This window comes from Pseudophryne corroboree, chromosome 3 (genome assembly GCF_028390025.1).
Source record: "Pseudophryne corroboree isolate aPseCor3 chromosome 3, aPseCor3.hap2, whole genome shotgun sequence".
Lineage (NCBI taxonomy): Eukaryota > Metazoa > Chordata > Amphibia > Anura > Myobatrachidae > Pseudophryne > Pseudophryne corroboree.
The window spans coordinates 357,965,518-357,976,389 of NC_086446.1; the positions used below are offsets into that span (position 1 = coordinate 357,965,518).

Below are 10,872 nucleotides of genomic sequence, written 5' to 3' on the forward strand. Positions count from 1 at the left end.
CTCTCTGTTTAGTTGACCTTTTCTTCAGTCTCTTCAACCCTTGATGAGACAACCTTTCCATCCACAACTTCTTCAACAATGGTCTTAACTTTTCTGGTTCTGTTTGGATCTGAAAGTAAAACACAGATGAAATTAGATTTCAATAATCACACTATTTTCTCTTTCTTATTCTTCTGTATCTATGCTAATTTTAAGAAGCTGATAGATTTATTCCCTCTGTGATTATATGCTCTTCTGCCAAAGAATATGAAGAAGCGTGACCGGAACATCCAATGTCAAGTAATATGTGAGACTGCATTTCGGATCTGGAGACTGATATATTGCACAGAGGGATTTTCTTTGCATTTGAAATATTTACATTTATAAAATAATTAAATTGTATTCTTTTTTTTTTTTAGAAACTACTCATTATATTCAATACACATGGAAATGTCTTAAAAGAAATAGAATACTCGTAAAGTATTTACATTCATTTAGTTTATAGTTAACTAATATCTTCTAAATCATGTTACCTTTTTTAGAGTCTGCAGAAGATATCTGTGATTGGGTTATCTGTGTGGATGATGAAGATGAAGATGTCTCGACGGCTACACTTGTACTTGAATTTAAACTTGTTTTGGACTCTAATAGACTGCAGGAAGAAAGTTTAATATCATTAAAATGTTCTATCATGTTTCTCAAGTTTTTAAGACATTTTTAAAGTTAGGTAGTGTGAGGAATGAGCTCCTGAAGAATACATAGTGGATGTGTATTTAGGAGCAGCACAAAAAAGCAGGCAATTTAATGGGTGGCTGAGGGTAAAATGAGAAGGTAGAATATTTCATTACTGTACATAGTTTACTAATATTCTAGTAGCCAAAATATAATGTTTGTTATAAACACTCCACCAACATATTACATAAACAGACTTTCGCATGATCCCACTGTTGCCTGTATTATGCAGAAGAGCCCAGCATCTTCCTGTTTACAGATTCATTTTTGCTCACTTTAAATAACCCTCCAACAGGATACGATATGTTTCAATCTCCTGCTCTAGTCTGGTCTTGATATCAAGAAGCTCTCTGTATTCCTGGCTCTGGCGTTCTGTATCTGATCTGATCTGTATGAGCTGTTCCTCTAGCCCGCTGATGTGATTCTGTAACTGCTGAAGTTGTTGTCCATAGCGGCCTTCTGTCTCACCCAGTGTTTCTTCAAGGGATTTTTTCTAAATTGTGTCAAGAGGACATTGTGAAACATAAAGATTTTCTAATTCCTCTAGCCAACACACAACATATTATTACTGGATAATACATTATTTTATAGTAGAAACATTGGGGGTCATTCCGAGTTGATCGCTCGCTAACAGTTTTTAGCAGCCATGCAAACGCTATGCCTCCGCCCACTGGGAGTGTATTTTAGCTTAACAGAAGTGCGAACAAATGGATCGCAGAGCGCCAGCAAAAAATTTTTGTGCAGTTTCAGAGTAGCTCAAAACCTACTCAGTGCTTGCGATCACTTCAGACCATTCAGTTCCGGATTTGACGTCACAAACCCGCCCTGCGTTTTCCTTGGCATGCCTGCGTTTTTTTTTAACACTCCCTGAAAACGGTTGGTTGACACCCAGAAATGTCCACTTCATGTCAATCACTCTGGGGCAGCCAGTGCGACTGAAATGCTTCGCTAGACCTTGTGTGAAAATACATAATTTGTTGTACCAGTACGTCGCGCGTGCGCATTGCGCCACATACGCATGCGCAGAACTGCCATTTTTTAGCCTGATCGCTGCACTTGAACAAATGCAGCTAGCGATCAACTCGGAATGACCCCCATTAACCATAACTATCATGTTTTTATGGTAGAGTCTCGCAACACATTGGCATAGTATTGTGATCACTATGGTTTCTTTCTCTAGCTATGCATTCAACATTTAATGTAAATATTAAGTATTTATGGTAAGTTGACTTAATGGACCATAAGTTAAAATGTTGTGATTGTCTTAATGCAGAGATTACAGAATTCATGTTTATTTTCTATTTACTGAAGATTATTTGGCTTACCATTGCTAGTTGTGATTGGAGATCAATCTCTAAACTTTGGAGGGTGCGTCTGAGGTCAGAGATTTCGTTGCTGTATTTATCCTTTTCTATCTCATACACCTTGAGCTGATTCTGTATCTCAGCACTCTGAAGTGGTAAAAAAAAGATATTTGTATTTGTTTCTTCTGATGTTCCTTCATGATATTAGCAATACTACAATCGTATTATAATAAGAACACAGATAAATATGTCATGAAAAGTCAACTTACTACTTTGGCGAACCATGCCTCTGCTTCTCTACGGTTCTTCTCAGCCAATGCTTCATAATCTGCTCTCATGTCATTCAGAAGCTTTGTGAGATCGACACCTGGGGGAGCTTCCAAACCTACATCAATTTTGCCACCAGCACTTTTCTTTGCACTGTCTACCTCCTATAGAAAGACACAGATAAAGCTGTTCAATGTTAAACCAATAGAAATCATTTCCATAGAAACTGACTGGTACTCCATTCAATATAAACTGCAGTAGACTAGTTTTATATTGACGTCACATGTCTGACAGTGCTGATCTTTCTAATTTGCATTTCCTGATCATTTATATAGAAGATATTCCTTATTGTAAATACATGTGACAGAACATTAAGACTTTCTGAAATATACATGTCAAATATCTGTGCATAAGTAGAAGGCCTTCACATTTATATTTTAGAAATTGAAACTATGGTTTCTCAACAACATCTTGAGATGTTGGAGCCTTAATGAGTCATGGATGTATGATGAGCAAAAGAGTTTGGGATAAGGGTTTAGACATTTTAGTTATAAACATAGAGGACAAATATAAGTTTGTGTGTTAAAAAAAAGATCATCAAAGCCTTCCTCATGTCCAAGAGACTGGTGTAAATGTGCATTTTATTACAATCTATTGTAAATTATAAGTACAGTATACTTCCATGTGAAGATTATACAGCTGCATGAATTCTTGAAAGATACTGTAATTGTTTTAGACTGTAAGCCCTTTCAAGCAGTATACTTGATCATATATTTTCTAATATTTGTAATTATTCTGATGAGGCACTGTAGTGCGTCATTATAATAATTACAAATAATAGAATTCTAATACTATGATTTGTAGTTATTATCATAGGCAGTATTATGAGTTACATGTATTGCTTACTTTGCACAGCTGTGTGGGAGATGTCCACATTACAGACAGGGCCGGTTCTAGGGCTTTTTGCGCCACGGGCGGGCAATAGGGGCATGGCTTCATACAGGGGGCGTGGTCAGTTACGCCCCCCTGTACAGTAGTAGCGCCGCTGAAATGATGTGCAGTGCGCAATGACGTCATTGCGCACCGCACAGCAAAGGTCCTCTCCACGAAGGGAAACTAGACGCGTAGCGTCTAGTTCCCTTCACAGCGGGAGACAGCGGGCAGTGGGACAGAGTGGGCAGCGAGGGGCACAGCAGCAGCGGATCTTGCCATGGTGCGGATCTTGCCATGGTGCGGCGCCCTCCGGATGGCGGTGGCACCCTCCAGATGGCGGCGGCGCCCTCTGGAAGGCGGCGCCCCGGGCAAAAGTCCTGCTTGCCCGTGGCAAGATCCGCTACTGACTACAGAAATTAATAATAATAATAATAATAATAATAATACTATTAATATTAGCAGTAGTATTAGTAGTAGTAATCTGTGGGACTTGTAGATTACCATATAATAGCACTCAGTATGTGTGTGCTTGAGTGTGGAATATAGGGTCGAGCACACTTAGGTCAACAGTGCGTAGGTCGACCACTATTGGTTGACAGTCAGTAGGTCAACACCCAAAATAGGTTGACACAAGCATTAGGTCGACATGTACAAGGTCAACATGACAAAAGGTGACATGAGTTAAAAAAAAAAAAATGGTGTTGTTTTCTCCGTAGAGTGACTGGGAACCCCAATTAGTGTGCTGTATCCCCTCGCATGGCTTGCTTCACTCGCCATGCTTTGGGCAGGTTACCATTCCCAATTGTAGTCCACGTGGATTGTAAAGTATGAAAAAGTAAAAAAATAAAAAAAATAAAAAATGTGAAAACTCATGTAGACCTTCTGTCATGTCGACCTAGAACATGTTGACCTAGAGACCATGTCAACCTAGAAACCATGTCGACCTACTTACTGTCAACCAATAGTGGTTGACCTAAATTGTTGACCTAAGTGTGGTCGACCTAGAGACCAGATACCGGTTGCTTCTGCTGTAATCCACAGTATAGCACAGAGATTTGCTGTCTTCTGTTTACACATATTTCTTAGTAACTTGTTCTTTTTTCTATAACTTCCAGCAATCTAAGGTTTGCCTTAACGTTTTACACTGTACTAGAAGGGATGATCATCTTGTACCAATTCTGTTATTCTCTTCTGCTTTCATCAATGTTATTTATTTGAAACACATAAGTTAGTCCTTACCTCCTTGTGGTTCTTCTTCATGTAGACTAGCTCTTCAGACAAGCTCTCAATCTGGAGCTCCAGGTCTGCTCTAGACAGGGTCAGTTCATCAAGGACTCTGCGGAGGCCATTGCTGTCAGACTCCACGCTCTGGCGGAGAGCCAGCTCATTCTCATACCTTAGAGTGAAATCACAGAAAATAATATTCTAATACAAAATAAGACAATAAAACACAGCAGGACATATTTAATGCTGCAATAGTGTATCTCAGTAAAATTCAGAGGATGCCTTTCATTCATATATCATTATCTCAGCATTAGAATTAATCTATTTATGTCACATTTCAATATACAGCATGGCCTTCCAGATTAGAAGCCTATCTAAAAGTAATACAATTATTAAGTAGCTTGGATAATAAATCCATAACTTACTTCAGTCGGAAGTCATCAGCAGCCAGTCTGGCATTGTCAATTTGCAGAACAACTCCAGAGTTTTCAATAGTGGCAGTCAGGATCTGTAGAGTAGGAAAATTTAGAAATCCTGGGTTTCAGTAATCTTAATGTTTTGAGAACTTCTCAGATTTGTATTCATTAATTAGCTTTAAAACAATATGAATAGTTTTATCAGAAATACATAACATTTAACCTTGAATAACTGTTTGTTCATAGTATAATTTAAAATAATTTCTATAGCATATATTGTGCCCCACCCCCTGCTCCTACAGATTAAATGTAAATACAGATGGATAGAGCTTGTTTCTAGTCCTAATGTATTCTAAATTCTTATGTAACTTTTTATATGAGTACAAAGTAGTGAGCCCAGAGCACAGAGAACATATACAACTAAAACCTGACATTTTATATCCAGCTTTCAAATTTATCACATATCAATGTGTAGTTATCATACAGATGTGACAAAGCTTATCTTCTTTTTTTTCTGCCTGCCATGTGCGTACGCATTGTGGCAGTGGCAATCGACACCCTGTCACAACTAGTGTGTATTCACCATACATTCCAATAGAGTCATGTTGGTCAAATAGAAGTTAAGATCAACATGAACACATCTGTATATTGATTTCTATAGTTTTCATCTTTATCACAGTTGATTTGTATAGCAAATACTCATTTAATTTTGTTATTTGAAAAACATTTAAAAAAAAACCTTAATGGACATAACTGTACCTTGTGTCTGAAGTCATTGATGATCTCATAGTATTTGCTGTAATCTTTGGCTATTGTAAATTCTTCATCCCTAGTTTTTTTTTCATACCATTCTTTGATCTTAATCTCCAGGTCAGTATTTGAAGCCTCCAGTTCTCTCACTTTTTCCAGGTAAGAGGCTAGACGTTCATTGAGGTTTTGCATTGTCTGCTTCTCATTTCCAGCAGAGCCATCAAAGCCACTAAAACCACCTCTACCAATAACAGCTGTAGAGAATAAGGAATACCCACCACTGGATCCTCCACCATAGCTGCTGGCAGCAAAACCACTTCCAAAGCCACCACCTGAGCTACCTCCATAGCTGCTACCCCCATACCCGCCTGAACCTGATATTTGATAGGATGAGCCTCTCAGAGAGCGATTAGTCATGGTGATATTTTGGTGGAGTGCCTCTGACCCAGACAAGTGTGGATACACAGAATGGTCTTTAGGTTCTATTTATATGGGTTGTAGTGGGTGTTTCAGTGTTAAAGTGAACATCCTCCTACAGAAAAAAAAAATATCTTCCTGGACAATGCCTGTTTAACAGCTCTCACGACAACAGATTCAGTCCATCATTACAGAAGTTATGTAGCTCTCGGGCTGTTTGATAAATGTTGGCTAGAAACTGGGAGAGGCACATTTTTTTCTGTGAAAGCTTATTTACAGTCTTTCTCGTTAAATGAGGTACAAATAGGTCGCACAGGCTAGTCAATAGTATTAGTTGTTGATTCTTACAGGATTGATCCCCAAATGATATTTAAGGACTGGTCATTGGTTACTAGTGGGGGGTGCTTCCACAGACATGCAATATCCACATTAAAGATTGAGAGATGAGGGGAAATGTCCTTAGGTGGTGCACATAACAAAAAACTCATATTGAAATGTAACTTTTATTAGTACATCATTAAGAGAGTGGTTGAAAAGGTGAAAATAAGGTTAAGAGAGGAAAGTGAATATAATAAGTAGGGAGTGAGTTAAAAAAGAGAAGTACTGTGTGTATTCTGGCTCTAAGGTATAGTTAGTAAGGATGTTGAGGGGAAATATTATTTAATATATAGTCTTTGATCAAATGGATATAATATGTTTAATAGTATTTCACTGTATCCCTTTAAATTGGGAACATTATACACCACATACGTCATGAAACAGAGATCACTAAGTAACCTCTATGCGTTGCTGGTAAGATGTTCCTCTAATTGTCTCACTGTGGAGTAATGAGGATTATTCTTTAATTAAAATTGACTCCAGATACTGTACATTGTAATTAAATTGGATAATATAGCCTTCATTTAAATGGTAATATTACTACATTGTTATTCTTATTACTATTGCAGATTTCTCTCCAATAATAATATGAGTTGGTCAGTCTTTATTTACTTAAATCTGTTTTACCAGTTACCAGTGGCCTACTGACATATGAGGTCACTGTTATAGCGGTGTTATATGGTTCAGAGAGACTGTTTGTAAAATATTGTTCCCCTATTAACCACTTGACTGGCCGACCATGCCTGCAAGTGCTTTATCTGACCTGGTCGCACAGGATGCAATCAGTCAGCAGCTCTGCTGCTGCTGTCAGAGGGACCGGAAGGTCCCACTGCCTTCCAGCAGCCAGCCCCCAGTGTTGCCGATCATTGCTGATCAGTCAGCAAGGCAGGATCCCTCAACCCCTAGTGGCTGCAGACAATAGCAGTGTCAAAGTCAGAAAAATATCACGCTACACACTGCCATATATGCACCTCATGCGAGTGCCTGCTGCGAGTGCATGAGCTCTCCCGTGCGTGCGCATACTCGCTGTTGCGTGCACCCGCAGGCGCATGGTATGCGCATTTATGGTAAAGTTTATGTGCGTCTAGCGGGCGACTCAACCGTTACATATTTTAACCATATAATGTATTTTGTAGATTATGGTCCCTTTGATAGAATCTGAAAGTTTAGTTAATGTAGCATGTTCATAGACAAAGAGATCCCTCTTTGTTTGATACGAAGGGTCAGACAGGGGTTATACAGTGGTGTTTAGTATCCATCGGAAGAGTATTTAATTAGCAATATTCCGGTGTTGGTTTGGAGCGGATTAATCGCTTGTGCGAATAGTTATGGACATAAGAAGTTTATGGACATTTGCTATTATTTGAACTTTATTATCCATGCGGAGGGAAACCTAGTTTCCCACCAACCTGAGCAGTTGGAAATAGTCACAGCCCACCTGTATGAATCAACCTATGACCTTTTGTTATAATGCGAAGACGAATTCCTGTGTCCAATGAACAATAAGAATATAGGGTCCATTGTACTGTATTATGTGTAGGGTATAAAAGGACAAGCCAATCTGGCCAGCTCTCTATTCTCTTCAACGGTTCTCACCACTGATAATCGGGAGCTGGATATCCAGAGGCGCATGCGATTGTTTCCCTTGAGCGTAAGTTTCTCCGCAACCATATTGCCTTTATTGTTATTGTGAGCCATATCTCTCTCTCTCTCTTCTCCTCTTTCTCTCTCTTTCTCTTAAGTGTTATTGTACTGCTATTGTATTTCATGTGTAGTTATCTGGTTAGGTAGTCAATGTTATTTTGGTAGTGTATGACTTGTATTGTATTATTCTTTTGCAAATAGAACGTTCATATAAGGTGTTAGAACCTAATACCGGTATCTGTGTATTTCTTATATTTCTAAGTATTCTCAGAGCGTCGGAGACGCTCGCACAGCTATCTAGTTAATAAGGTTACACTGTTTTACATTTACACCCTATCACTGCACCAAGGTTTACTGCATAAATACATTGTTTTATGGTATAGTTATAAAGGTTTAACACGGTAAGCATCAGCGCCGCTTGTGATCTCCTCGTGGTCCCGAGCGTCCGCTACGCTAGTAGCATATCATTACGTTAGTCGGCAGCCTATAGCGTGCCTGCCTGTGATCTCTTGGCCGTGAGCGAACGTGACGCTCGAGCGTCTCGACTACGGCTAAGCGATTGTTACGCAACGTGCGTACCCTTACGGTATACCATACGCCAATAGCGTACTGTGTTCTTTCACCTTTTAGAGGGTTTTAAGTAAGATAAATATTTAGCTTTATCAATTGGCGGCTCGTCCGTCCTTCACATATCTGCACTAGGTAATTTCAGCAGACATTATCCATCAGCAAAGGGCGGGAGGTCATATTCCTCGTAGTGCTGACTGGATAAGCGTCTGCTTCGCTTAGTAAAGGGTGCTGAAGGAATCCGGAACCGGAGGTAAGAACAATACGCTAGTGTCTTTTAAAACTGTTTATTTCTGTCTTGCGTACGCACGCACGCATATATCTGCAGTTCTTTTCATTCGTGTATTTTCATATCACTCTCCTGTTTGCCATTTTATAATTGATAAACGGGCTAAGAAAGATTTGTTGCTATCAGTAGTTAAAGAGTAAAAGTAATACATTAAGGGGTAAATTGTAAAGCATGCACACAGCTCTGCCTAAGGATACAAGGAGAGATCTGTGTGGTGCTCGGTAGATGATCGAGGATCACCTACATTGATAAACGTGTTAATTGTGTTACGGTGGATATCTGCCTTGCGTACACGTGTCTCTAACAAAAGGCTGAGACCCGCGTGCGCAACCCAAAGGCCGACGCACGCAGCGTATATTACGCAACGGAGCGTCTGGGTACGCCCACGTAACTCAAATCACACGATAGTGTTATTTTAAACAGGCAAAAAGGTGGCAACGCGATAAATAGCGCAAATCGATTTTAGTGTCCGAAATTTAAGCTAATAGATCCTTCTCCAATTTACGACTCATCTGGTCTAAAGGAAAGAAATTTCTGCGCAGAAATAGAAACAAAAGTAAAGTGTACATGTGGTGAGTGAGTGTTTGCATATATATGTTTTTACAATTTTTGGGTTGAACCACAAGAAGTCGAGTTCTCGTGAGGTACATACATGTAAGTGACGTGCATGGTGGCTAGGGAGGCATCCCTTGTTAAACATTAAAAAAAGAGCATTAGAGTATAGCAGACCAGAAGGTCTACTGTAGAACAGACCAGGAGGTCATACAGACCAGGAGGTCTAGGTACAGCAGACTAAGAAGTCTGCTATAGATAGAAAAGAGCACAACCCAGGGGGTTGGCGCAAAACCCATATAGGCCATTGAAGCTCAGGCTGAAGGAATTCGCAGCCATAATTTTCGATTCCACTGGTCGCTCCGCACATAAGATTAGTTGCTTATGTGCCGAACGATTGTACCGCACGTAATTGTGTGCATTATCTGACCCAGTGCCATTTGCGTACAAAAGGGGTCATAAACGCTATTTGTACATTCTAACGTGATTTGTGTAAATTTTTTTATTTTAAGGGAGGTTCGCTGGTCACTCAGGAACTATCCAGCAACCAATAGTTATTGGAAAGAGTAAGTGCTCTTCGGATCACCCTCGCATGTTCCAGTAAATAGCGGTTCAGGTCGCAGGGGCCCTGGGTCGAGTACGCCAGCGTAAGGCAGTGTGTGTCAGGAATCGACTCACCAAGCTGACATCCGTCCGCCGTTGCGGACTCCGACCTGGTTCCCTGCGGTCACCTGTCGTCCGTGTCCCTGCCTCTGGACGCCATCACGGGCCTGGGAGCGCTCCTGAGACAGCAGGCGTGTAGCACGCCGCGTTCCCGCTAGGCCGCGGCATGGGCGCCGCCATGACAGTTCACAACAACCAGCATACAGCGGCCAATCCGGTGCTTGGCCGCACCCACTTTCCCTCACTCATCCAATGCCTGTGCACCAAGGGGTACATAAGAGACTGCAGGATCAGTCTGCAGGCATCCTGGACTTTGTGTCACTCCTGCGACCCATGTGAAAGGATCTGTACCTGTTCCTTCCGTGTTCCTGGCTCTCTACTGAAAGACTTGTACTCCTGGTTACTCTGCACAGCTCCGTGGAACTTCAAGGCCCAGCAATACCTGCAACTTCAAACAGGCTTCACACTCATCACCACCTTGTGTGCTTCAGCCTTGCAGTTGAGACTGACTCCAGGTGTGTTCCATTCCTCCACCTGTGATACAGCTTGCTGCTGTCAGTGCTTCACCACCTGCACTGTGGATAGTCAGACTCCTGCCTCTGCTACCAGGTTTGCCATTCAACACCTTACTGCCAAAGTTTCCTGTTTTAAACCTGCACTGGTTTCCAAACCAGAATCATCTTTACAAGCACCTGTTCTTCTGTTTACCATATTACCGGTTATTATTTCTCCAGTCATCTGTCATCCTGTTGCCATA

The 10,872-nt window shown here is 40.6% G+C and overlaps 1 protein-coding gene across 1 annotated transcript; it reads right to left on the reverse strand.

Moving 5' to 3' along the window:
- Positions 1–8: 8 nt before the first annotated feature.
- LOC135055579 (keratin, type I cytoskeletal 47 kDa-like) lies at positions 9–5,983 on the reverse strand. Its single transcript, XM_063959811.1, has 8 exons — positions 5,615–5,983; positions 4,865–4,947; positions 4,455–4,611; positions 2,285–2,446; positions 2,037–2,162; positions 987–1,204; positions 513–598; positions 9–109 (listed from the first exon to the last, which is right to left on the reverse strand). Exons 1-8 carry the CDS (start codon positions 5,795–5,797, stop codon positions 9–11), a joined length of 1,116 nt encoding a protein of 371 aa, XP_063815881.1. The 5' UTR covers positions 5,798–5,983.
- Between the last annotated feature and the right edge of the window lie 4,889 nt (positions 5,984–10,872).

What these genes read in the sequence shown, in the direction of transcription:
- LOC135055579 (XM_063959811.1), bottom strand. Translation starts at nt 5,797, where the DNA reads ATGCAAAACCTCAATGAACGTCTAGCCTCTTACCTGGAAAAAGTGAGA. An exon ending in TGAAGAAGAACCACAAGGAG is followed by an intron (nt 2,447 to 4,454) that starts GTAAGGACTAAC and finishes GTCTTTCTATAG; the next exon opens with GAGGTAGACAGTGCAAAGAA. An exon ending in CTGTTGGAGGGTTATTTAAA is followed by an intron (nt 599 to 986) that starts GTGAGCAAAAAT and finishes TTTAAATTCAAG; the next exon opens with TACAAGTGTAGCCGTCGAGA.